Source organism: Grus americana, chromosome 22, assembly GCF_028858705.1.
Source record: "Grus americana isolate bGruAme1 chromosome 22, bGruAme1.mat, whole genome shotgun sequence".
Classification (NCBI taxonomy): Eukaryota; Metazoa; Chordata; class Aves; order Gruiformes; family Gruidae; genus Grus; species Grus americana.
Window position 1 is genome coordinate 2,195,136 of NC_072873.1, and position 27,825 is coordinate 2,222,960.

The 27,825-nt window shown below is 46.8% G+C and overlaps 1 protein-coding gene across 2 annotated transcripts; it reads right to left on the bottom strand.

Annotated features, from left to right (window-relative positions):
• Positions 1-2,693: 2,693 nt before the first annotated feature.
• On the bottom strand, positions 2,694-27,825 carry KPNB1 (karyopherin subunit beta 1). 2 transcript variants are annotated; one of them, XM_054801031.1, is made up of 22 exons: positions 27,463-27,821; positions 27,097-27,155; positions 23,775-23,957; positions 22,138-22,338; positions 20,498-20,650; positions 19,398-19,457; positions 18,943-19,032; positions 18,413-18,523; positions 16,760-16,861; positions 15,341-15,565; positions 14,712-14,903; positions 13,266-13,396; positions 11,886-12,033; positions 11,494-11,565; positions 9,002-9,146; positions 7,310-7,392; positions 6,569-6,676; positions 6,168-6,311; positions 5,951-6,056; positions 5,526-5,640; positions 4,748-4,909; positions 2,694-4,057 (listed from the first exon to the last, which is right to left on the bottom strand). In XM_054801031.1, coding segments are annotated over exons 1-22 (2,946 nt in total). In that variant the 5' UTR covers positions 27,818-27,821; the 3' UTR covers positions 2,694-4,056. The 2 variants fall into 2 exon arrangements, with proteins under 2 accessions (XP_054657006.1, XP_054657005.1); XM_054801030.1 differs by lacking the exon at positions 2,694-4,057 and having other exon boundaries at positions 4,744-4,909; positions 27,463-27,825.

The following is a 27,825-nucleotide window of genomic DNA, read 5'->3' on the forward strand; positions in this document are numbered from 1 at the left end:
GTCCCTGCAGCCGCCCGAGCAGGGGTTTCACGGGGGGGGTTGCTCCCCGTCACAGGAAAGCGTGGTTTCCTCCCGCGCTCCCCGGTAGCCGACACGCAGACCGTTCACCGCTGCAACGTGCGAAACCCCCCGCTCTGCTCGCGGCCAGCACCTCGACACCACGGGGAAGGGGAACAGCTGTAAAATTAAGGTCTCTTCGGGCTGGAACGTTTCGTTCCGGAGCGGTGACACCAGCTCAAGGACCACGCTGACCACCCTGTCCCCCACCCTGTGCTGCCATCGTGCCACCCCCACGGGTGGGAAACCGCTGCGTTCAGCAAGTGCCGGCGGTGCCAGACAGCGCCCGAGCCGCGGCACCCCTTCGCAGGATGGTGCCGAGGCCACGCTATCACCTCCGAGACTAGAAAATCAAGTTGTTAGTTGGTTTTTCCCCCGCCAAGGCTGCAGGAAAATCAGGTTTTCTCCTCTCCCCGTAGGGACGCGGCCGTCCCGGGGGAGCTCGGCACATCAGCCCGCTCACCTCGAGCCACCCCATCGCCAGAAAACCGCTAAATAATAAAAACCCAACGTCAGGAGACGAGATCGAGCTCTTGCTCCCAGAAATAATTCTGTACGGCCCCGCTATCCCCGGGTGCCGGAGTGGCACATATGGCTGATGACACACTGCTGTCACCTCCGGCTCCCCCAAAGAGGAAACGGGCGATCGTCGCTCATTGAGCGCACACCCACACAGTCTCTCCGAGCCACCGCGGCGGGGGAAGATTGCTGGCAGGAGGAGAGGCGGCGGGCTCTGGGGAAATGAAGCAGCAAAAAAAAAAAAAAAAAAAAGAAAAAAAAAAGGAAAACAAAAATAAAGTGGCTTTTTTTGTTGTTGGCTTTTTTTTTTTTTTTTTTTTGAAGGTAAATAAATCGGTCCTACTGATTTGTTAGTAATTGGGTCCCTTTCCAGTCGTTATTACCGGGGAGGCGGTGACGGCGCTGGCGTGTCTCGGCGGGTTGAAGTCTTTGCTATCAGAAGGCAGACGAGCACCGAAGCGCCGGTTCCATCGCTACGTACGACTGACAAATTGACAAAATGAAGTTAATGAAGGAACTCGGTTTGGAGCTAAAATTTCAGGATTGCATTAACAGGCATTTTTAGAGATTAAATTCCCCCCCTGCCCTTGCACCGAGAAATTGGTTTGGAAGGGCAGGACCCCCGGTGCCAGAGCGGAGCTGTCGCAGCCCTCCCAGGCAGCCGCACGCCTCCGGCGGCACCGAATCCCCGGCAGCACCGAATCCCCGGCAGCACCGAATCCCCGGCGGCACCAAATCTCCGCCGAGCGGTGCCCAGCCCAGGCTGCTGGCTTGTCTGCTGAGACAAGCGCGTTTTGATTCTAGTGCTGAAATGGCACTTGCAAAAGGAAAAAAAAAAAAAAAAAGTATTTATTCGACTAATTAAATCTGCCAAACCATGAAAACAGCTTTTTTTTCCTTTTTTTTTTTTTTTAAAGTATATAAATATTTGGCCCTCCCTCTTCACCACTAACAGGTTCGGGGGTGCGGATCAGCCCCTCACCCCCCACATCGCTCGGGTAAAGCCTGCGCCGCTGCAAGTCCTTCTGAGAACTGGTTCCCTGAAACAAAACCCAACAAAAAAGCCCCAAAACAAACAGGACAGACACAAGGTTTGTTTCCACTACTGTCTCAGTGTACTTTATTCTCCTGCTGTCTACAGCTGAACAGCCACACAGGACAGAAACAGGTAGCACTGAGGAATGATCAGATTTCTTCCCTCCACGCCCCCTCCCCAACTTCAGGAATGGCTTTTTCTTTTTTTTAATGTTTTTTTTTTTTAGGAAATCCCACCCCACCTCGAGAAACAAAATAAAAAGAAAAGGCATTACTAGAAACGTGACCCAGGCCTCTCCCTAGTCCGTGCTCCGGAGCTGGCTGGCTCTCCCAGTTCACAGAGCTCCTCCTCTCCTCCAAACGCCTGGGTTTTGGTTTTTTTTTTTTTTTATTATTTTATTAAATTTTTTTTTTTTTAAACTGGTTCAAAGTCGGCACTTCGACTGCAATCTGAACCCAGCACTGAAAGGCACATATCTGATACCCTGTACAAGAGCTAGTGTGGATGCTGCAGTGCAGATGGGCAACGAAAGCGGACTCCGCCGTAATGGATCCCAGGATCAGAGCGGGAAAAGGAAATTGGGGAAATAAAGCAGATCCTTGCCTGCTTTTTAGGAAAAAAAAAAAAAAAAAAAAAAAATACTGGCTAAGGTTTTCTACTCTCCCTCCCACAAGCAGCTTTTAAAAATGCCCATGTTAAACTGCAGATTCAAATGCTGGTAATATCACAGCTGCATTAATAAAAATGAAATGAAAAATAGTCTCAAAATCCTGAACCTCTTCAGTTTTTTGTTTTTTTGTTGTTTTTTCTTGGCTTATTGCTGACAATCCTAGGATAAGCAAGGGACTATTCCTCAAAAGCAAAAGTCTCATTTAAGAGGAAACGAGAGATTCTGATCCTTCATGTGAAAAGACAACGTTGCGTGATGGGGGAAGCAGTAAACAGCCAATTCATTTCTGAGTTGCCCATCAGACTGTTACTACTCTATTGAAAAAAAAGAAAAAATAATCATTAATGGGTTCCCCTTTTACTGGAAAGACCAAGAATACAAAAAGGAAGTATTGGGGAATGTTTGACACCATTTTATTAATCTTCAACTGCAGTGGAAAAATATAACCTTTTACAAGTGCCGTCTTGTGTAAGCTCAAGTCAGTATATATATATTTTATATAAATTTCTTTTTTCCTTTTTTTGTTTTTGAAGTGCAGCAAGAGACCAATACCACATTAAATTTGATCAAATAAAGAGCACAAAAGGCCAAGCAGTTTCCAAATGGCATTTTATCAGATTTTGTTTGAACATTGAATTTATCCTCATTTTGCAATCCAAAATATTACCTGAAGTTTTATTTTGTTTTTCAACTCTTTGGCACAATTTTTGTGGGTGTTCGGGCTGCTACAGTACAAGTCAGGAGAGATCTTTCCCTTTGCGTTCTCACTGCCAATTCGGAGCACTTAACATTTGTAGTTTTGTTTTGTTTTTTTGTGGTTTTTTTTTTTTTAAGCCTGAAATCTCATTTGACAATTTGTTTCTATTCCCTCTAACGCAAGAGTTTTGTTTTTCCCCCATTTCTACATTCACAGTTGAACAATATTAAGGAAGGAAAGGCGCTTTGATGAAACGAGATCATGAAAAGCGTCACTCAGAATGGGAGCTCTGAACATTCGTCAGTGTTTCCCTAAAATAAAAAGCCCTAAAGAGCGACTTTCCTTTTTTTTTTCTTTTTTTCTTTTTTTTTTCTTTTTTTTCTTTTTTTTCTCCTCTTTTCTTTTTTACATCTCTTACGCTGCATCAGTAGACTGAACTTCGGTTAGTTTATGAAATGCAACAGCTAACCCTTTTTTTTTTTTCCTCTTTTTTTTTTTGTTTTGGGAAAAGATAAACTGCAATGACTTGAAGTTGAGAATGTGGATACCGCCTCATTCACACACACTCACTCCTAGACTGAAAATCCTTCACCCCCTCCGTTTATCCCATGCACCGACAGCATCGTGCGGCAAAGGTTAGAGCAGGCGGCCGGAGACCCAGGCTCCGTCTCTCTCCAGCAGCCAAAGCCAGACCTCAGACAAAGAGCACCACAGTTGAACCCAGTTTCCTCTCCTCCAAACCGGCCGGTTTTCCCCTTCTGCGCCGGCCACGACAGAGAAGCTAGTCCTGGTCTGTCGGAAGAAGAGACTTGCTCGTTACTCGGACAGAAATCGGGTCGTTTCCTCTTCCCGAAGACGGCCGATTCCAGGTTTTCTACGCAAGTCAGTGCTCAGCTCGCTAACAGCGCTGCTGCTGTTGCTGCGGCGGGATTTTCAATGTGGTGTGTTTCAAGCCTCACTCACTCATCCTCTCATTCCCAAACATTCAGCATCCGTGCACACTCCTCACTTCCGGGTTTTTTCAAAGGATTGGAGATTTCCAGTGGGGGTCTCAGGTGTCATCCCAATGGTAACAGATCTGCAAGCAAAGAGGGTTCGTCAAAAAAAACTAGAAAACTCTACGTTTGGGAGCTAAAACTAGCAGTAAGTGGGGGAAAAAAAAAAAGACTAAAAGAGAAGTAATAGGGATATTAAGGAACTTCTCAAGGTGGTACGATGAAGCTGTAGCAGACTTGCTCTCCCAAATGCAGACACACCATCACGCCCCTCTCTACAATCTGCTCCTTTTAAAAGGCGCTTCAGTAGAATCAGACTATCCGCAGAGTATCTCGAGTTGGAAAGGACCCATCAGGATCATCGAGTCCAACTCCCCGCTCCTCACGGGACTCCCTAAAACTAAACCACAGGGCTAAGAGCATCGTCCAGACGCTCCCCGAACTCTGAGCAGGGTTGAAGAGTCAACGGGCTTCAGTTACACCGCGTTTGGAGGAGCGCAGGATCGTCCCCAACGAGCAAGGGCGAGGCATTTTGCAAAGCAAGAAGCCCTCGAGTCTGCGTCCGGTCTTCCAAAAGCCAAGCGGTTCACCGTGTTTCTGGGTTTGTATTTGTTCTGATATACAAGACCACAGATGGGGCTTGTTTAGAGAAAAATAAATGCGAAACAACCTTCTAGAGAACAAGGCTTTTGTGAAGCTTCTCTCTCAGACTCAGGAGTTTAGCCAATTTCATAATTATGCAACATGAAAAGGAGGTGGGTGTAATCCCTTACCAAGCTTGATTCTTCAGTTTTCTCAGTTCTTTAGTCGCCCAGGTAGCGAGGGTTTTTGTTTTGTTCGTCTTGGATCTTCTTCCTTCAGTTAGCAGTTCATGTATCATGGGTCTAGCTTCTACTAATTTCAGTACATCTTTTCCAAATGCTGTACACAAATCTCTGAAGAAGAAAGAGAGGCTGTGAGGCTCAGTGCCACAAACAGATGTGCCAGTACCACTCTGATCAGCTCTCGCTAGCAAAAAGAAATCTGACTCACAGCTAATGTCCTTTTTAAAATGCTGCATATGGTCACTAATTTCAGCAGGAGGAGAGCTGAGCAGTTTTCTGAAATTGTGACTAACCGGAGACATTCAATCTCCCGTCCAAAGACGGATCTCCCTGATGTTCCCATCAGCTCTCCCTAAGTCCAATAGAAAAGATTAAAACACTCTGACCCAAGCTCCTCCATACCCAAGGAACTGAAGGTGGGGTGTTTTGTTTTTAAGCCCAGGTCATCCTTGAAAAAGAAAAAACCCCTAGATCTAGAATTTCTGTAACACACCTCCAGCTTTCACTGGTACCTACTGGTTTTCACCCTGTCAAAGGGCCTCACCCACATAACCGCTTCACACCTGGGGTTAAACATCCAATGCTACACTGCAAAAACCCAGAACTGATAATGTTAAATACCTCGGACCGTCATAAAAATGCAGTTTTAAGTATTAAGGCTGTTGTACAAAGATTTCTATCTACCTAATGAGAGTGCCGTCCGCTGAAATAGGACGGGGATGCTCACCCTATCAGTCCTGCAGCACACGCCACGACTCCGTCGGTGTGATCCTCATCTCCAGCAATGTGGTCAATGTAAGACAGAATAAATTCTACTCTGGGCTGCACCAGCATCACATCGGCTGAAAGAAAACAGCTTTATTATAGCAGGGGGAAACACAGTTCATGTTTAATAGTCTGCCCTTTAAAAGGGATTTCAGTATAGCCCCAAACAGCCCGAATCTGCCCCCAAGAGCTCTCCAAGATAGGGAGGGCCCTAAACCCATTCCCTGCTCACAGCAGCAAAGCGTTTGCTCCCACACGGAAGGGAACGAACAAGGATACGCCCATGGACGTGACCACAACCGTGGAACAGCTTGTCCAAGCAGAGTTCTTCCTATCTCCCTTTGTCATTTCAAGCACAGAAACACCACGGAAGGACAGAGTACTCACGGTGCACGTTTTCTTGGTCTCCCTTCAATCCCTGGATGATGCCAGTGTAAGCTTCCAGGCAGCCCTCCCTCAACTCGTTCAGGTAATCCACCATGTCGTAGTCAGACTGCAAAGGCCACAGGAAAGCACGCGTTAGCAACGGCCCCGATGAGGCGTGCGCAGCCCTTACTTGTTTGGGATTTTAACGAAGGGACCGGAACGAGCACCGCTGGCTTACCTTATCAACCTGCGCTTGGGATGCCTGCTGGAGGGTATTCAGTACGACATCCAGGTACTTCTTAAATTCTCCTCCGATGGCAAGGGCAATATCGCCAAACACCGAGAGAATCTGAGGCTTCACAGACCTATGAACATTTTCATTCTGGAAGAGATTTCAGCACCATTACACTCAGTTGCACTTCTTTTCAAGGGGGGTGGAGCTAATAAATTAAGACATTTACTTGAAATTAAATCCTAACCCCCAATAAATTTGGATTCCATTCAAATAGTAAGCAAGATAGTTGTCAAACACGAGATCTTCAGAGCATGCCTAACACTTCTGCTTCTCCCACCTCCCACTATCCTCTCAGTGTGCAAGCCAACTGTTACTAACTGGCTAATGAGAAGGTAAACACTCACCCCCAAGTTCTCCAGGAGCAGCTGCATAACCTCATCACAAAAAGGCAAGATGTTGGATTGCAGGACTCTGCATAAGTCACCAACCAGGCCCACTGCAGCCAGACAAACCTGCAAATAGAACAGCAAGTAAGACACCCACCCAGTGAGTCAGTCTTCCACACTCTATCCTTACAGCTTCAGCTTATTAAAGCACTAAGTAGTGGTGAGAGTTCGCAGCCATTAAAGCATCAAGAATAACGACCCTCATATAGCAGCCGATGAGTCCCCGCTTCGTTAACCATTTATATCACAAAGCTGCAAAGAGCTGAGTGTGGTTCACCAAGGGGGAGGGCAAGAGATCCAGGTGCCAATGAAGTGACAGGTACACGGGCTGAACAAACGTGACCAAATTCAGCAGCCGGGTGCTCTAAACACGCGCCCCACGGCGAGTACCGTGACTTGACCTTCTAATGGAAATTCGCAGCCAGTACCAAGCTCTTTCCTCATCAAGGCCAACTAACATGCGGCCACTGCGAAAACGCAGGTGTCAAGTCAATGAAGCCTTCTGCTGAATTAAATACAAGAGAGTCAAAATTTGTGCTTACAGCCAGTAATTAGAGAAAAAAGTCTATGGGGCTCCAGTTTTGGTTTCATCACCAGAAGCTGTGGTATTTTACAGATGCACACCTGCTGAACTCAGCATCTGCGAGCAGATGAGAATTTAGAGATTGTGAACACAGGGCTGCCTGGTTCGACCTCTACCTGGTACTCAGCATAGTTCTTCAGTCCAATGCCAAGGAACGGTTTGAAGGCATCCATGTACTTCAGAAACTCTCCACCTAAGACTGTGCAGGGAAAATATTCTAGTTAGAAAAAAATTCCAACCTACAACTGGTATTTGCTGGAGTTCAACAAAACAGAAACCCACCATTATATTCCACCCAAACCACCAGTACCTGCATGTTCCGCAGCAGCACAGCAAATTGATTCTCACACAAAAACTGAGCATCAGTGAACTATGTCCCTCTGGACTAAACTGAGATTTGAAAAAGCTCAATTCTTTGCAGGCCTCTGAAGATACACAACCCCTCTCTGTGCTCAGAAAGGATGCTGAGATCTCCCTGACTGAGCAGACCCGTCAGAAGGAGCGGGACGTGGCAGCACGCTTCAGATGGGGTTCGGCACCGTTACGTTGCTTTGCTTCAGCTGAAAACTCTACACCTTTTCACATCGCTTTACTGCCGTAACAGCTGTAACGTCTTCCTTTTGGAAACAGCTGCTCAACCTCTTCAGAGCCGCGCAGTTCAAGCAGGGCACTCTTCAGTATGTTTACATTTAAGCAGTATTTGATGTAAAATATTTCTGCTCTTCTCTGCCAACCTTCGCCAAGTCACTTGCATTACTCAGACCGCGCACGCAGCCTTATCTATCTGAAAGTGAAAAGGCCTTTGTCCCAAGAGGATACACACTTTCATTTTTACTTGCTGGTTAGCTTGCAATGATCCTATTCGGTCTTCTCCTTCGCTTCCCAGCTTCCTTGGGCAATCCCACTAAACATTCCCAAGAGCAGAGGGGTACCCACCAAAGACCTGCTCTCCAAAACACGCCAGCATTAGAAGGGGCTACTCCAAAAAGCCAAAACTAACTCTGCTGTGCTTACAAGGTGTCCTGTGTTCTCAGAGCCTCAGCAGGCTAGCCAGGATAACGGCCTCAGGAAAGAGGGAAGGCTCAAACGAGCCTCCTTACAGACCGACCTCCCTGAAGACTCATTTCCAAATCACGCGTGGCTTTTACTGGAGATGAGGCAGGGGTGTTAGGCAACGAGGTTACACGTAGACTTTCACACCCATACGTAGCATGTGACAACAGAGCGTGTCCTAGAGCTCCAGGGGACGCCACAGCCACCAGCTTCTAAACCTAAACCATGAAGCTCAAACTGCCTGGAATACCATAACCCAAATTTTATTTTATTTCACCCAAGTCTGACCCACTCTAATGCTCGCCTTTGCCACCGTGATTTCTTTTAAAGAATAATAACTAAATCCACCACCGACAAAACTCCACAAAACACGCACAGGCAGCGGCAAGTAGAAATCATTACGATAACGTTCAATCTGTCCTGCAGCAGCACAAAGAGACCAGGTTCCCGTTGTGCTGGGCACTGTACAAAGTAGCACTAGGGTGGGTTTTTTTTCTGGCAGGATTTGCATTGTAGCTAGGTTATTAACGGAAAACAAACAATTCATTCACGAAACACAGTCTAGCGTAACCGGCCAGTCTCAGAGCTTCACAGATGCATGTGGTGAGATGTGTGGTCAAAACCATGCCTCGAGCAAAACCAGGAACTAATGTTTTTTTGCCATATAGTCAAAAAGAGAAGGAAGCAAACCAGTTCTGTCCCAGCTTTGCCTTCCCCTCCCAACCGCAACCTCGGTTCTGCAGCACAATACTGACCTTCTACCAGGGTGCTGACTGCCATCAGGGCATCCTCCTGCACGCCCCCCGAGCCCGCCGTGCTCTGGAACATTCTCAGCAGAGATGCCATCACCACGTCGGAAATTTGCAAAGCATCCTGATGCTGGACCTTCCGGAGGACGTTCTGAGTGGGAACGGAGAAAGAGATTGTAATTGCTTCCATCTATGCAAGGCTGAATCGCGCCTTTCCGTCTCCTGCGCTAGCTCTGAACACTCGTGACCATGTTGGGCTGCTAAAAAGGAAGCTGCTGTCTGAACTCTGTTGCTGCAAAAATATGCTGTGTCAGTGCAAGTGCAAAGTCCCATTCATTTTAGCTGCATTCAATTTTCCAGCTACAGAACAAGCTGAATTTACCTTTCCTGCTGCATAGGCTATTCTCTGGGCTTTCCATTTGTAAGGTGGCATTAAATGTGACCAGCCAAAATTTGGCCCTATAAAAAAAAGCCCTTTTCTATCACAGCAATGTGATGGCAATCTCTTACTGCCAAGTACGGGTTGCCTGTAAGCTTTGCTTCTAAACCACAGAATTAAACTTCAGAAACATGACGTAAGAATGTCCTTACTGCTAACTGCAGTCAAACCTCTCCTACCTGGGATGAGCAGAGGATAAATTAACATACAACCAATGCAAAACAGGTTTACAGGAAGATGGTTAGCACTGAGGGGTTTGAAAAGCAAAGCTGATTTCTGGATTTCTGCCTGTCGTACCAGCAGAGCAGGGTGGTGAGCACACACGCGTGCTCCGTGTTATCCAGCACATTACAGTGAGCAGAAGGGCCGAGGAAACCCCCAGGTAAATACCTGAGCTTAACCTGCGCTCTGCTCCTACTGTTACAGTTCTGACCGTCGCTTTCAGCATGTGAACTACAGAACACAGCTTTGATGCATCCTTATTTAAAATGAACGTGCACTTTCTATGAAAAGGGAAAGACTGATTCCTTAACCTGCAGAGGAAAATGATTTCAAGTCTGATTCTGCAAACTGAGTCACTCCAAAGAGACTGACTTTGTTTAAATAATTGGTTTTGATTTTCTCATTCCATTTCAATATTAACAAATGTTTTTCCTCTGCTGGATGTTCACAACTGTATTTCCAGCAGAAGAGAAAAAGTACATAACAAAGTAGTACACTTGATTATGTAATGCTGAAAAAAATCTCCCTGCTGATTTTTACTTAGTGGTATTTAAGTATCTGCTGCAACTACTGTAAATACTTAAGGTTCAGATTTTGCAATAATGAAGCAGCACACATTTACAAATTAAAACTAGTGGTTTAATTCCACCTGTACTACACTTCCACAGGCAGAGGTGTCCTGAAAGAGATCAGTGATCGCTCTGTGCCAAAAGGAGAGATTCTGGATACCGAAGTCTCCCCATTAAAGCCCACAATAAGGACAGATTATTCCCATCTACCCATTATTTGAAAAAATTACCCTAAAAATTGGAGAGGGAAAATAACAGCTGATGCTATGGGCTTTTGAACAAGAGGGATGGAGTTAACGATTTCTCAAAACAACCTGGAGACAACACCCGGGAGACCTCCTAACCTCACTTAAGAGAACGGGAAGCTGAAGCAGGCTGTTACCTGCGGGCGAGGAAAAGGCTCCTTTTAATGCGCTAATGGAACGGGAGAAGAACTGCAGAGAATAGGTACCACCACCTGACAAAGGAACACATCCGAGCAGAGACAGATACTCTGCTCCGCTTGGATTTCAGATTACATCGTACTCTGCTACACCTCCAAAGAAAATGCTCCTCTCTTCTCTGAGCCACAGAGAGCTGTGCTGATGCTGAATCTACATCTATGAGAGAGTTTTAAAGCAACGCCTGGTAACTGTTAATAAGCTAGGCACGACAGCACAGTACCACCCTTCCTGCCATGCAAACGGGAGAGCTTCAATACCCAACACCACGTGTTTCAGAGGAGGCTCTGATCAATCTGCTGAGTCGTTTTGGGGGAAAAAAGAAAAAAAGCGGCTGTTTTCAGTGGACTTTGTAGGAGTAAGCAAGGAACTGCAACGCGCTAGTACTCCAAGTCACATGGGCTGTTCATTACCAGATGTTTAATTTCAAGGACACTCAGTGCATTTTAATTAGTGCCATTTTAAATAAGAACACCAACCACAAGAGGCAGATGAACAAATTAAAGCCCTTATGGAGTTTTTTTGTCTGTGCCAACCAAAGCGATTGTTCTGCCCGTAGCCAACATAAGAGCCAATCTGAAAGCATATACAATCTTTTAACACACGGCATACAGCGTTCTTTATTCATATTGCCCTAAATTTTGTAAGTCATACTCTACCGAAGCCTTCTGAACCTTGTATCACCTCCCACATGTCAGCTGGGACACAAGATCCAATTTCCTCATTCAGATCTCATCAACAGGACCAAGTCTGCATCCTCGGGGGCACAGAAATGTCTCTAAAACCGCCTCTTCCCCATAACCACAAACACAGGAGACAGGAACTTACCTGTAGAGTAGCACAAAGAAGAGACTGAAGATCATTGAACTGGATTCTGTCGGAAGTGCTCTGGATATGAGACTGAAAAAGAACAAAACCCCACACGTGAAAAGCCTGCATCGCAGTCAGTGCAAACCCGGTGCATTTTGACAGCACTGCGAGATCCAGAGATTCAGTTTTAAATATCGGTTTCTTCAAATTTAAGACAAGCGGTACTGTTCGGAAGCTTAATATATCTACTATCTATACAAAAAATAAAATCACGATACCATAATATACGCAGTCAGCATCAAAACCCATTTTTCAACACCAGATGAAGACACAGAACACTGGGGACATCACACCTACTTAAACCTTAAACCCCTTACCGTAGCGGGGGTTTCAGACTCGGGTTTGCCTACCTCCATCTGCAGCACTTGCTGAAGTCGTTCCATGATGACCAGAGTTGTCTTTTGGACAGCAGGGTAACAGTCCTTGGCACTGTTTTTCACTATTTCCATCAGAGATTCATACGCAGAACTCCTCAAGTTATTCTGGTGTCCATCAGGCCTGTAACAGAAGGAATATATTTGCAGCTCCCAGTGCTCAGGCTTGCTTAGAAACAGTCTTTTTTTTAGTAAATCGGTAACAGCTAAATCTTAGTGTTGTGACAAGCAGAAGCACTTGCATTCCTGTATTCCAAGACTTGAAAGTAAATGAAATTTGTGAAGCCACTTTTGGAACATTTTTTTTTTTTTTCATTCGCTATTAATAATGACTTCCAGTATCTTCAGTCACTGGCAGCAAGTACAGGAACAGAAAAAGCCTCAAACCCACATCTTCCAGCGTGCCCTTACCCTGCCTGGAAAGAGATGGTCTCAAGAGGTGAGCAGCATACATTACTACCTCTCTGACATCCCTCCCAGACGTTGGTGAGGGTGTTAAATTTGAAATAAAGACAGCCGAGATCTATGCTGAGATGACTGATGGGCTTCAGAGCCTTGAGCTAAACACTACGCTTCTGGTCGGATGTAAATTAGACAGGAAGAGTTTAGACTTTGAACTGTTCAGACAGGGACAGCATTTAAGAAGAAGCAGTCCTGCAGCAAAGGGTTTCAACTGACGATTGAACTGATCCAAGGATTGAACTCTGAGCTGTCAAGATTTATGCGACCTTCAAGGCAGAAGATGACTTCAGCATTACCCTTATTTTTGCACCTGCAGAACTGAAAAAAATATTTTCCCTCATCTATTTATATTTCAGCTTAGTTGGGAAAAGGACGGTACCTGGCCTAACTAGGTCCTCAGCTCTTCAGGGAGCACCTGGCGCTAATGTAAATGGATGTAACACTACAACAACCGCCACGGCATGAAACCATCACAGTAAAACGAACTGTACGACACACACAGATTTCTAATTATGCCTTACTGCAATCCTGATTATTCAGTGGCTTTGTAGCCAACCTTGAAGAGTCTTATGACTACTGTACAAAGATGTGCAGAGTCTTCAACTGTGCTGGCAGACTTGAAAGTAAAACACGAAAGAGGCGCTCTTGGAGGAAACCCTAGACTTACTAAAAGCAGATACGGACAAAATGCTGAGAAATTATTCTGTGTGAATAAGCTTTCTTCTGGGGATTAGAATTCTGTATTCCATGAGATACCAAAAAAGCCTGGTTCTGATAAAACACCGTTCAGATCTAAGCTGCAAGAGAAAGAGGACCAACAGCCTGAAGTAATAAAAAAAAAAAAAAGAAAAAAGCACATCATAGCAAAGCTTAAGCCAGCCAGTTTAGCGTTACCTATCTGCGGTCTCCAGAAGCTTCTGAACTATTAGCTCAAATGAAGAGGATAAGCAGTAGGTTGCTGGTTCTTCCTGATCATCAGCTACATCTGCAGCTTCATAGGCAGCTTCAGCAAGACTAGAGAAGGCCTGAAACACAGAACAACCATTGCTATTACTCAAATGAGTTTACCCTCACAAGTCCAGAAACGTGTATTCCAACAGTTTTCATTCTAACAAAACAAGCCCCCCAAAACCCCGAACAGCACAGGATTAACAACTCCCTTCACTGAACTTTGGTCAACAGTGGTGAAAACGTCAAAGACTTAAACAGTAACATTAACGGGCATGGCAGTCACGCTGTCTGCAGACAAGTGTCCGTGCAGCGTTCCTGGTCTCAACAACCGGTAGCTGTCAAGAATCAAACTGAATAAAGGCAGATTGCTTGAACCTCGCAGGATACAAACAGATTCATACCCAGCCTCATCATCACAAGTTAAAATCCCGGTTTAGACAAGGCTGCGGACTGCTCAAATTCCCAACTGCAGAGCGATTGTCACTGCTCAGAGACAGGTGGATTAGAAGAGTTGAAAGCCTCCTGATTTTCCTTTCAGTCTAACAACATATAGTAGTCATCATCTTCAGAAGACAAAAGCCATAGCTACGTGGACTTTTGCCAGGATCAACGGATCAGGGAAAAGCTTCTGTGCTGACTAGAAGCCTTCAAACCTCTGAAATACTAAGAGAACAAATTCTGTCATTTCTAAAACTTGTTTTGACATGCAAATACTCATCTCGAGCTCAATTCTTATTGAGCAGCTCTCTTAAAAGGCAGTGGGGGACACATCCTCTTTATAGTGAAAGATCAGATATGCTACTTGGTAGTAGACATGCATCAAGACGATGATATGACTGAAGTTTGCAAACCAACCCAAGGGACTGCAGCGCCGTAACTGAACAAAAAAAAATCTCATGCTCCTCAATTTAATTCTGGAACCACTGCAGCAGGCTTAGGTAACGGAAAACAAGGTCTGTCGTCTCTCCCTTAATCTTAAGGCAGCAATCCAGTTGCCCCCAAGAAAAAACCTAAATCCCGACATGCCTTTTCTAAACAGCTATCACACCTGTGATTGAGGACAGCTTCCACAGCATTTTCAAACTGAAGGCAACTTCTACACTCTGTGAATACTGGCATTTTTCACCTTAAAATCAATTTCTTCCTTTACTCTTTCCTACCAGAGCCATAAAACAGACTTGAGACAACTTACAGTCAACAACAGTTGCGTGTGCTGGATGACCAAGGCGTGAGTCATCTCTGACATCCATTCAGATGTTTGAGTATATATACGTATGCGTGTATGTATATGTATATACGTGTGTGTGTATTCATACATATGAACATGAGCTGCGTTCCCCTTGTAGATAGAAACTTATCCCACGTCCAACAGCGGAGGGGCCGCCTTACCCAGCACACGTTGGAGGCCACTCTGGGCTCGGCGCTCAGGCCCTCCATCAGACACTGCAGCAGCGGAGCGAGGTAAATGTCGTTGATGGCAGCTTCGGGAAGCATCTCACAGATCCTGCCCACGGTCCAAGCAGCTGTGTCTCGAACCACAACGCTGGGGTCCTTCATTAGTTCTATTAAAGTTGGCATTGCCTAGAACATCATCGCAGGCAGGAGAAAAGTGTGATCATACGCGATATATGGAAATAATACGAGTTTGCCACTTGTTCTGATTTTACTGTATTCCCTACAAGCTAGCAATAGATCTGAGAGGGGGAGGACAGTCTAGATCCAGTCAGGCCGTGTCCTCATATTTTAAGATTTATAAAGGTATTTCCTAGGGGAGAAGACTTGAGAACTGACACATCTGGAGTCGGGTATTCTGAAGTCCTGCACCTCCCTGTGATTCAGAGCTATGTAATCCAACTACCTGCCTGGGGCCTACCAAATCTCTCTAAAACATTATTAAAAGGTGGCATCCTTTCGCTTTTCCTCAGATTAAGAACAACGTTTAATGCAAGCATTCTCCTCCAAATAAATCACAAAGTTTTTGCTCTACAAGTCTCTCAAGAAAACACAACGAATCTTACCTGTATGACTAGTGGTTTGAGCTGGTTCGGTTCTGGTCCTTCCAAAATGCACCCAAAAGCCATCACAGCTGCATCTCTGTATCGCCAGTCTGGATTTTTAATGTGTTCTTTAATAAAGGGCAGTACATGAGGAACAATGTCATCTTCACAGCAGGTCGCCAGGAGCATGAGGCAGACTCCTGCTGCTTTGCAGGGGTTCCAGTCGTCGTCATCATCGTTTTCATCCTAGGAGAAGAGCACCCCTGGATCAGTCTGGGGGAAAATATCCCTTACCACTCACAGGCAGTGCCATCCTGTTGGATCTACTGCAAGTAACGTTGCCTTATTACCAGGGGTTATATTTAGAAATTAATTCAGGTCTGGAAGCACTAGCTACATCTCTGGCAGAGAAACAAACCAAGTTACTTGCATCATCTGTACCTTTCCACCCTGGTGCAAGGCTGCCAGCTCTTCACTGACGCACCTACAGTAGCCTCACACATCTTCCAAACTGCTTCTCTCTCATCTAGGTTGAGATTTTGTTGCTTTGATCCACGCCATCGCCTCGCAGAGTGGCCTGCCATAGCAGTTAAATAGCTTCTTCCCCCCACTGTTAGCTCGGTCACTTACTGAATTCCTTTGAAGCTGTGTACCTGTGATTCTCTTAGCTGTTTTATCTTTCCTGTTTTAACAGGCACTTTAGAACCTCTTGCAATTTAACTCTCTGCATCCAAGCGGACAGCGATACAAAACAAACAGGGAAACAATTCCCTGGATTCGCTAAGAGCACCAAGCATTTTCCCAGTTCATTGCAATAAGCCAAATGAACTCCATCCTGTATGGCTTAATTAACAGTTTTATTTTATAATTAGACCTGCTCTAGCAAGTGATTCCATTAATTTTGATTAGACTGTGAAACACAGTCCAAAAAAGTCCCTGTGAAGTGCTTAATAGGTACTAAATAAACATGGACTTCACAGTTCAAAAAGTAGAGCTCAAAAATTCCAGAAATTGGATCTCCGGTGACGCAGAGACCATATAATGGTTTTAATTTCACAAACATTTTGTTAGGAATACAGATAACTATCAAACCTCATCAGAAACCATAAATACAAGCATGTGTTAACAGAATTCAGCATAAAAACAAGACCGCATGCAGTCTCTCAGTCTCAGCCCTAAAAAACGATGCATCATTCAGTCAGAGTGGTGCATGATGTCTCATCACAGACCAAGGACTGCCACAACACGATAAAAACTACCTGAGGGGACCCTAAACCCCCTCTGGGACCACCAAGCACATCAAGAAGTCACCTACGCAAGGGAGCAATGACCACCGCTGACAGTTTGCTCCTCCATGCCACAGCAGCAGTGCTGTCCCAGAACTTGAAAGCAGACACGGTACGTATTTTCTGACACGCAGCGGGGATTTCTGCAACTCACCTGTTTTGTTAATGTTTGTGTTAGAATTGGGACCAAATACTGTAGTGCTCCCTTCGCATAAAATTTGCTAGTGTGCTCTGGAGGTCTTCCTTGCTCTGCTGCCTGGAAAAAAGAAAAGGTTACAAAATGATTTTCAGCGGCTATGTAGGCATGAGGTCTGAATTACGAACCCCAGTAGATACAAATTCTCTTTTGAGTGCTTCCCTCTCCTTCCCAACACAAACTTTAAGTTACCATAACACACAGGAACCTCAAGGACACCCTGCACCAATCCCAGTTAAACATTCAATAAGCAAGTTCAATTTGCCATTCCATACACGTACAGAGCCCCTCCTCACATGGTACAAATATAAATATTTTCAGTTTGCAGTTATGTATAATTAACAAGTGACCCCAAGCAGAAGCAGCAAAAGGTCTTCAGTGTATAAACTAAACCTACGTGCTGCTGACTGTCCTTTTATCCTTGCTTTTTTGGGCATTCAACATAAATATATATTTAGCTACTTTTAAAGATGGATATGATTCATCTTCAAACTTTAAGCTATTATTGATCTGTACAGCTAATTTATGCAAACAGCATCTGCATGCGGAACAATACCCCAAATTCATCTCCAGCCCCATCCATTTTAAAGGATAACAATTATTTTTATTTCACCCCATAACTTTATACTTAACTCATAGATAATGTATGACGTAGAATGGGATCAATCTTTTTGCGCACTGGGGTAGGGCTAAGTCGCTCACGCCCGTAGCAGACCCCAGAAACCTTACACGTCAGTGTAACGGGCCTCCAAGACAGCAGGTAATTCAAGAAAGGCTTTCCCTTCAACGTGGTATGTTTATCTCAACAATTCAAGATGCCGTCTTAACGAAGCAACAGCTCAAAAATCTTCACAATACTGAGAATTTTCTGGTATTATACTGTGCCTAGTATGCATGCTTAATGCACATTTAGGTTAACCTTACAGGAGTAGCTTGAGTTGACTTTGGAATGCTAAAAAGAAATCAGGTAGCTGTCACGTACCATTTGCAGAAAACCAGCACTTGTATGTCACAGCGCGTTCTCGTCAAACCTGTCAGAGAATCTTTATCTCAAGTAGTTTCGATTCCCAGCCAGGCTGGCATTAAACCATTTTGCTCACCTAAACGGTAGTTCATCCTCATCTAATCTAGTAAGCAAAACGGATTATATTCAAGCTATGCTAAGAACTTTACATTAGGCCACAGAGCCTAGAAAATAACCCAAAGAGTTACTAAAGGGAATTCCAGCTGGTGGCCCCTGTGCAACCTTAGCTACAACCTTTGCATTTACCTTGAACGGCACAACAAATTAATCGTAGCTGGGTAAGGCGGCTGCTAGTGCCCAGGCCAGCAGCTGAAAACCGAGCTGGGTACCACACCTCGTGTCGAGGTAACCAGCCTCGCGGGCTTTGTGCAGCCTCAGCTCCCAGCTTCCGTCACAGACACGCATCACATCACATCAGAGCGGTGCGTGATGTCTCAGCACGGGGCCGCGACTGCCGCGCAAGGGGCTCAGACGGGCTCCTCTATGCTATTCCGCTTGGGAGATGGGGTTCAAAGACGTGATTTCAGCAGTTTCACACAGATGATCACGAGCATTCGCCGCTTTTCAACAGTCATTTGCCAACTCACCTCAGACGCCTCTATAGCCAGGTCCATCTCCTCATCGCAGACGTTTGACCAAAACTCTATCCCCTGTAGAGCCACCTCGTCTATGTCGCTTTTCATTGCTTCAATAGTTATCTTCAGAAACAGGAAAGAAAGGAGGGGAGAGAAGGACATTTTAGCAAGTTATTTCTCCTGAAATACGTGCCCCAAATTTTGGCCAACTGGTACGAGATTGAAGACTGTCTGAAATCGGATGGCACATTAGAGTTACTGTTCTTGAAGACAATCTCCTCATTTAGAAGTTTATCAGCTATCAGCACCTTGGGAGCACTGCAGAGCGAGCCAAGAGATCTGCACTGTCCTGACTTTCGGAGTCTCAAGTCTGAAACACCCGATGCCAGTTTTACGGATTTTGCTAGGAGAGAGGGATTCACAGCACACAGTCACAGCCAAAGAAAAACAAATCGGGAACGTAGGGAAACTTTTCCTCTTGGATTAAGACAAAGGAGTACAGGAAGATTAGACAACTCTGCATGAGAAACCTGAGTACTCACAGCAAAAAGCGCAGGACCCATGTATGTCTCCATATACTGATAATAAAGGGACATTATCTTCACCAAATTCTGTAAGGCAGCCACTCGTACCTGTCAGAGCAGAAAACGGATCAAAGACGTGACCTTCCCGAGCGCTCCAAAAACCAAGCACACTTGCAGCCCACCACAGATGAATATCCCAGCCTTTCTGCCAATTTAGTTTACTCCATACCCAATAAGGTCACAACAAGTGGCGTAAATCCCCCTAGTAGTTTACTATTTCTAACTTTAGGTATAAACCACATTTTGTTAAGAGTACTTACGCACACACCGATCATTTAACAGAATACTGACTATTTCATGTAACGCTTTTCAACTGTTTTTTGATGCTAGAGGTTCTAGTCAGCTTCCCCAGAAAGGCGCAGTGACAAACCAGGGCATTTATTTTCACCCACCCTCATATCATTTTCACTCACCCTTGTATCTGGACACTGTGTTGCTTCACAGACTACTTGCATAATAAAGTGCCTTTCAGACTAGAAGAAGAAAGAAAAGAACATTAGAACTGTATTACAAAAGCACTGAAGTCTCCGCAAGCCTTCCTACAGAGGATGTATTCTGAGTCTGGACTAGTACAATCACTCATAGAGCACTTCTAAAGATCAAGGAATAGTACAGGTTACTATTCACTACTGTATTTTAAATAATTTCTTCCCCAAAATGGGAATCCCAGGCTTCCATTTCTAAAAGAAAAAGAAAAAAAAAGGAAATCCTACTGTTTCATGAACTATTTCAGCAATTGCTTCAAGAAAACCTCAAAACTCAGTCAGAACATAATTTTCTTGAAGGGCAGTACCTGGATATTCTCACATTTCAGTAGGAACAGACTCATGCCCAGGCTATTTACAGTACTGAAGCCCAACAGAAATACGGTCTGAATGGGTCACACACCTCCAGTCTCAAATTTTGAAAGACTCTAGTTGATCCCAACCAACTCCCCTGCACTAGGAAAAGTTTTCATTAAAAGACCTTCTAAGCTGAAGGCTCAGTGTTAATTCCATCTTCCCCATGCTCTCCCTGGTAGGATAGACTTAATCTGAGAAGGAAAAGAAAAATCAATAGATTTTTCTGTACTGAAAAGACTCTGATTCCGAGGCCCCTATTCTGAAGGCTCTTACAGGCCTTCCTCCCCCACCAATTTTCAGAGGCAAAGTTAAATCTGGATTGCTGCCACACCACTTGAAAGAAAGTGCTGATCCAAGCTTGTACTCTTACAGCAGCATTAGAGAGTGGAGTTTGATTAGGAAGCAGAGCATCGGATAGGCTAAACTCTAAGGTCAGTTCAAATTTATCCAAAAAAAGTCAATGACGCTTCCTTTCCATTGATGAATCTCTGAAGATTTCCACGGTATTTCTGCATTACAACAAGAATGTACCAGATTTACAGAAATGAATCCAAGTCTCAGTTGCAACAGAATTATGCATCAAAATTCAGCGTGGTGCATGATTTCTCATCACAGACCGTGGATTCAGCCCTCGCCTTTTAGGCCAAGAATTGTTACCGCTTCCCCCTCACCTCTTTGTCGAAGTTTGCTTTGGTGAATTCCAAAGAGTTCAGGAGTGCATTAGTAGCTGCTAGCTTCACATTGTTGCTGGGCTCTTCCTTTCTCATTCCCTGGATGATGGCTGTCAGGATCTCATTGGATTTGTCCTGAAGCTGCTCTGGATCCTAAAAGGAGCGTTGATAAAGTTATTTGGCAGCCGAACAGCTTTCTCTGTATTTTAAAGTACCCTCAAAGTTTGATCCTGAAGTCTCAAGCAGAAGTTTTAGGACCTTAAGGCCAAGAAGCTCTTTGCTTCCTGGGAGCACCAGAAGGCAAATACAAGGAATTCATACACCGTTATGTCTTTATGGCCTCTGGGACAGAAAAGACCGAACTGGGCACAGGTATTCCAGATATTCAAGTCATACATGCCAAATAAACTCCACTGTTTCAAATAATAGGTCAACAAACTTCAGACTACTTGACTTCATTCAACTAGCAAGTTAAAACCCACTGTTTTCCAGTTCCTTTAGATACTGGGCAGAGGTCTACACCAGCAGTTGCGGTTGATACTTTTATTGGTAAAGTTACAAAATTTTTTTTAGATATAGGGCAAAAATATACTGCCTGGACCCGCAGCAAGGACAGGTAACTGTTAAGCACTCAAGGCTTAAAGAATAAAGGTATGAACATGGACTAAAGATTTAAATTTAAGACCGCAAGATCCCCAAATAACTGTATTAATTGCTACATCAGAATTTATCCAGCAGTAGATTCCCAAACTACGGCCACAAACTGTGTCACGACACGACTGACACAAACTACAAAACTCTAAGAGGGATCTTGGTTACAAAATACCCAACCAGCAAGCCAGGGCATCCAAAATCCAAAGGCCAATGACACACACCACCCGAGGAAACAATGAACACGCGCTCAAGTCTTGCACGGACTTGTAACGGACAACGCTGGACCTGGAGCACTCCCCTGTGCAGCTGTAGATTTCCTCTTTTATTTCATTGACCCTCTACGAAGCAAACGACCTCCCCACTGAAACTAATCCCCTGCAGCCTGACGGAAGCACCAAACACAAGATTTCTTCTTCTACTCCACTACACCAAGGTTCACGCAGTGATATGCCGCGCATGCATTCTCTACGGCATTCAGTGGCACCAGAAAAGCAGCAGCTAATTTTGCTAGACAGCGCACAGGGTTTTTGGAAGCAATTCAGATCGGATACTTGATGCAACACGTCGCAATACTGCAAACTACACTGATAAAACCGCGAGACTTTTGCAGAAGGTGCCTCAAAGAGCTACATTCTTGCCTATGCATCAAAAATTCCTATATTAAGAATAAAGAGACTCCTCACGTGGGATGAAGGTAGTTGTCAGGTTTCCTCAACACAGAAAGGGATCAAACGCTTATCGCTCATCTGTAACATTTTTACACAATGGATGCTCAGCCCAAGTTTTATAGCAGCACCTCTCACCACCATACAACCGCAGCGACATATAGACTTAAATCTGCACCTTACGAAAGGCGACCTGGATTTGTGCTGTGAAAGCAGGTCAGTCCTTTCAGCCACTGTCCTCGCGTGTTTACTGCCCATCGTTCTGTCAGCACAGAGACATCCTCCGGACAAGTATTAAAATACCACTTAAAATATACTCACGATATCCTGACAGATGTATCCAATGGCCTCCAACGTCGACTCTTTCATGTGCTCCGTACTGTGCTGATTCGTAACGTTCGTTACCAGCTGGGGAATGAGTTCGGGCCACTGGTTCATGGGGATCTCTGCGCACGCGATGCCGGCCACGCACTGAGAGGCTGAGCTGGGCCGGTACGTTTCTGTACCCAACGTCTGCAAAACCTGCGGGAGAGAGATCAGCAGGCGATGGTTTGATGTCAGTGACCAAAGAGAGACGGGCGCTGGCCTGGCACTGAAGCCATCGCTTGATGTTATTCCAAACACACCCCTTCCCCAATAAAGCAGTTTGCTCATTCTGCTGCAAACGACCACGGACAAATAACATTTGAAATGAACTTGGCCGCGGCTGCCCCTTTCAGGAAGTGAGATACAGCTGTGTGATTACACGTACTGCTACCACATCCTTTAAATCCCATACACAATGCTATGCGCCATAACGTGCAACAATGACTCACTGAACAATTCCTCCCGGCTCGTATTATAAAGCAAAATTGCGAAAACTAAACAAATTGTGGTTTAACCCCCCCAAAAATACTGGACTGTTTATGCCAAGATAATCTGAATAGGACTGAATAATTTTTTTCCATTTTAATTGCCATCAGATGAATGATTTTTTTTGTATACTTCAATAACTATTTCCTAAAAAAATGAAGGGGCACGCGTTTGTTTCAGCATTTCCAGTTGTATGTCTTCATTTTCCATATATCCACTTAACAAACACTGTATTTCTAATGGTACTTGACAGAAAACAGCAACAACCTGGGTTTGTTAGCTTCAGTACACAACACTGTGACAGCTCCTGTTAACAGCATATAGCTATCATCAGCGTAAACCACAGACTGAAGCTGTATCACCATCACTCGCCCAACCTTAATTTTGCTACACGTGGATTCTATTAACACAAAAACGTTACAGAAAGCGTACGGCCAACTTGCATCAGTTGCACAACTCTTGTACAATCCAAGCACACCTTTGTTCCCATCAGCCAAAACACACTAAATCCACTGGTTCTGCCATTGCAAGTCCTGAACTTTAATTACCAAAAAGCACAGGAGTCCTCAGGCAAATTCCCCACCTGCGTGAAAATTTGAGAATATCATTTTGTATTTGGAACTTGCAAATTTTTGACCATACTCTACTCTGAAAATTTGCTAGGCCCCGTGGAAATACGTGTGTTCAGACACAGAGTGTGCTTCAAAGACGTTAATATGGATTGTAAAACAGTTGAGGAAGCTGTTCAAGTAGAAGAAAAAGCGAACATCAACCCAGTTCCAATCACCCAGCGGGGAAGCTGTGCCCATTAGCTCCTGCAGTCACACAAGGCTATTCAACGACTATTTCCTTGTAAAAGTATTTACAGGTGTGATTTCAAGGCAGCAGCCTCATACCTGCTTCTTCGTTTTTACCCAAATACTTCTGCCGATTAAACATGCTACGAGCAACAAAGCAAGTGCTGAAGACATCGCCTGTCTCATGAAAGGGAGCAGCCAGCCAACGGAAGAGTCCTCAGGTGGAAAAGGATGGACAAGGCATTCACCACTCATCCCCCCCTCCCGCAGGAAAACAACAGGCGGAGAACCAAAAGTCACCGAACTTACGTAGTTCTTGACTTCCCTGCGGGCGTTGGCGTCGATCGCGAGCCATCTCTGTTGGTACTGGGCCTTGATGTCGGGGTCCTTGGACGTCAGGGAGTTCTTGATCTGCAAGCCGGCCGCCACGCGGGCAACTTGGCTGTTGCCGGGGTTTGCCAGCACTCTGGACAGTTCCACCAGGAAGGTCGGCTGGGGAGAGAGGAGGGCTCAGCACCCTGCCGGCCCCCTCCCCGCTAACAAGGGGAAAGAAAAACCCACCCCAACCACCCAGCAAAACGAGACCACGACCCACTGAAGCTCCTTCTCTACCACGCCAACGGCAAACGGCCGCCACCGCGCAACGACGGCGGCTCTAGCCCGAGATTACGGGCGTTAAGCTCCTAATTAGAACCGCTGGAAAGCGACGTAAGTAGGCATTGACTTTGCTGGATTTTTTTTTTTTTTTAGCTCACTTGAGAGGCTGTTACCTTCCATGCTCCTGCCTGCTCTAAGTATTCCTTTAAATAAACTACTCAGGTCGTATGCCAAGATATGTATTTTCTGGACAGATATCAAACATGGCGAAGAGTAACTCACTGCTACTTATTCCTTTGCTTCGAGGCAAACACCCAAACTATAATCTAACACGAGAATTGTTAAAATGTGAAATCAGATGCTCCTCTGGTGCATTACAAATAGGTTTGTAAGATTACAAACTTCCTCCTCTGCAATCAAAGGTGCACAGACACAGATGAAATTACCCCCCACAAAAAGCGCATACGTGCGGATAAAAATACCTGACATTTGTGCCACTTGCTTTTGGTGAGAGCTAGGGAGAAATGCCTCCGCACTTAAATCCTTCCCTGATTTGACAGCTTTACATTTCAGAGACTTCCGCTGTGTACGAGATACAGCTAAAGTTTCAGCAGCGAAGCTTTCTCATTTCGCCGACCCCGTGAAGCATTTTGCCTACTAAGAAAACCTTTCTAGGAAATAGTGGAAGCAGCTGCACCATGTTCAAACCCATTTCACACCAAGCAGGAACGTGGTTTTCCTGAAAATATTTACCACACGGTTATACGTAACCCCCTTCTATAATCTCTGTAACAGAACTTAAGATGCATACAAAGATTTTAGGGCACCAAAATTAGCCATTTTTAAAACAAACTTTCAAAAGTTGAACAGAAGAACAGAGTAAGTCCAGTACCTTGGACTCCACGTTTTCAATGACCAAGCGCTGCTCTTCAAAAAAATTTTAGTTGCGCTATTCAGTACTCTTCAGCATTCAAATTGCAGAATTTGGAAACAAAAATGTGGGACAACTTAAACCGATGAGCATAAACCACCAGAAATACTCTGAAATTTTAATGGACTAGACAAAACCTGAACAAATATACCACACTAAACCACTTCCCAACCATCAAGATCACTCACGTTTTATACACTGATTTTATCAGAAGTGAGGAACCATTCGAAAAAAGTTCACAGGACAAAAGAAGTGTGTTGCTGCCACCTTTGAGAAGAAAACCACACTAAAATTCAAAGGTGAAGAAGCATCCTTGGATTTCTCACTCATAAATTAGCAAAAAAAAAAAAAAGTCTTTTCATGGAGCTTTAAGAATAAATCTAGCTAAAAATGAGAAGCATTACATTAAGTCTCTCAAACTTGAGACTCAAAGCACATGCAGATGCGTACGACCTCAGCTCTCACACCTACAGAAGTGTCAATGAAAAAATCTCAGAGAAGGGTCTAAATTAACTACAGGGAGGAGGAGGGGATGAGGAAGAACAATTCGCTCTGCGGCTGCATCTCAGTCTGCTAACTGGGAGATCACTTCCAGCTCCGGGTGCAGCCCCGCACCTCCGAACCCTTCCCTCTCTGGGGGCCAGCCGGAGCTCTTCCCACCCCCCCCAGCACGTACTGCGATGGGAATGGCCCCGAGCCCCTCATCCTCATCCTCCTGCAAAGCCGAGCCCCTAACTGCCCTCGCAGCCTACGTGGAGCTCCTCAACCCCTGCCCTTCCCAAGGCTGGGCCGTTCCGCGTCCCCATCCCGCACCGGGGCACCGATTTTTAGCCCCAGCATAAGCTCCGCTTCCTCCACTCGCTGCCTCATCCCTGGCTCTCACAAGGCAGCGACTATAAGTGAAACCCTGAAAAAGTGGCGTGTCCCTCAGCTCTTTTAAAAGCCTGAAACCCAGGACAATGAGCAGCTCGAGTACATTGTCCTGAAATGCTTCACGTAACACAGCCCAGGAAGCTTCAGTCTAACCGGGGGCATCCTAAGACTTAATAAACAGCAATTCAGAGAATTTTAACTCAAAACTGCCATTTAGCGCAAAGGCTGCATCGATTCTGATTGAGGGAATGCTTCACACACCTTAAAACAGAGCAACATAAAGATTCTGCCACTTTCCCAGTTTACATCAGTAGAGACCAGCGTATGTAACCGCTTAAAAAATGAAGGATGCCAGTTTTGTATGCGACGATAATGCGCGTGTGATGCTGCCACAACACCAGGAGCCACCAACCCCCCCCCAGCCCCCCCAGGAGGGCCCGGTGCCGCCGCAGACCCTTCCCCTCCCCTCCCAGGACTGCACCGCGGCTGCAGCACCGCACCTTGACTAAGCAAAAAATCCTACTCGGCCACCCGGGAGTTCAAGTTCCCCGCGCCGCCCCCGCTCCAGCGCACGGATGAGACCTGCTGTTTTTTATTTTTCTTCTTTTTTTTTTCCTCCCCCTCTTTTTTTGCTTTTTTTTTTTTCTTAAGAAGGTCACAGGGACAACTCCAGGCCCAGCTTCCCGGCTGCCCAACGGTGCTCCCCTCCTTTCGCTCGGGGTGAAGCCACAAGGCCCTGACCTCCCCTGACCCCCCCCCCCGGCCCGGCCCTCCCCTCCCCGGGCAGGCGGGGCTCCGGTGCTGCTCCGGTGCTCCCATCCCACCGCCCGCCTGCGCGGAGGGGCGGAATAGCCGGATGCCGGTGCGGGGAGGAGGAGGAGGAAGAGGGAGCCGGGCGGCTCACGGGGCCGGGCGGGCTGGGGGGGCGCCGGGCGGGGAAGGCCGCAGGGCCGGGCGGCGCCCGGGGCAGCGATGGCCGCGGCCGCACATGGCCCGCGGCCGCTCCCGCAGCCGGTGCGGCCCCCTCGCCCGGCTCCGCGTTCCTATTGGCTGACAGAGGTAGAGGACGCGCTGCTATTGGCCAGGCGCGGCGGCCGGGCGCGGGCAGGGTAGGCTGCGCTCCATGGCGGTTCGGCCTGGCCGGGCGGGGCGGCGGGAGGGGGGAGGGGAGCACCCGCCGCCGTCCCCGCCGCCGCCCCCGGCCCGTCCCCGCCGCCCCCGCGCGCTCACCAGGTTCTCGATGGCCGCCTGCTCCAGGAACTTCTGCGCCGCCTCGAGCTCGGAGCGGTCTGCGGGGGGGGGGGGGGAAGGAGGGAAGCCGGGGGGAAACCGGTGTCAGTCAGCGGGCGCGCGGGGCCCAACCACCCGGCCCTCAGGCGCCACCGGCGGACACCGCGGCCGAGCCTCCCTCCCTCCCCGCCCCGGTTCCCACCCTCGGCCCAGTCGCCCCGCGGCCTTCCCCGCCGCCCACGCCCTCCTGGGGCCGGGGCCGCCGCCTAAGGCTGCCCTAGGGGCGCGCGGCCCCCGCCACGCCCGGCCCGGCCCCGCCAGGCCTACCCGCCGCCCTCCCTCAGGCCGCCACCGCCCGCGCCCTACCCGGCGAGACCGTCTTCTCCAGGATGGTGATGAGCTCCATGGCGGCGGCGTGGCGGCTCCGGCGCCGGCGGGAGGAGGGGGGGGGGGGAAAGCGGGGCGGGCCGGGGCCGGAGGAGGGGAGGGAGGGGAAGGGAAGAAAGACGGGGCCTGCCCCGCGGACGCGGCCGAGGGAGCGGTCCCGCGCGGAGGCCTGGCGGGGCGGGGGCGGCGGGCAGCGGCGGCGGCTCCTGCTGCTGCGGGCAGCGGAGGGAGAAAAGGGCCGCGCGAGCGGGGCGGGCGCGCGCGCGCACACCGAGCGGGGCGGGCGGCGGAGGGATACCAACAGCGGCCCGCCGCCCCGCGCCGCCGTTCTCATTGGCCGTC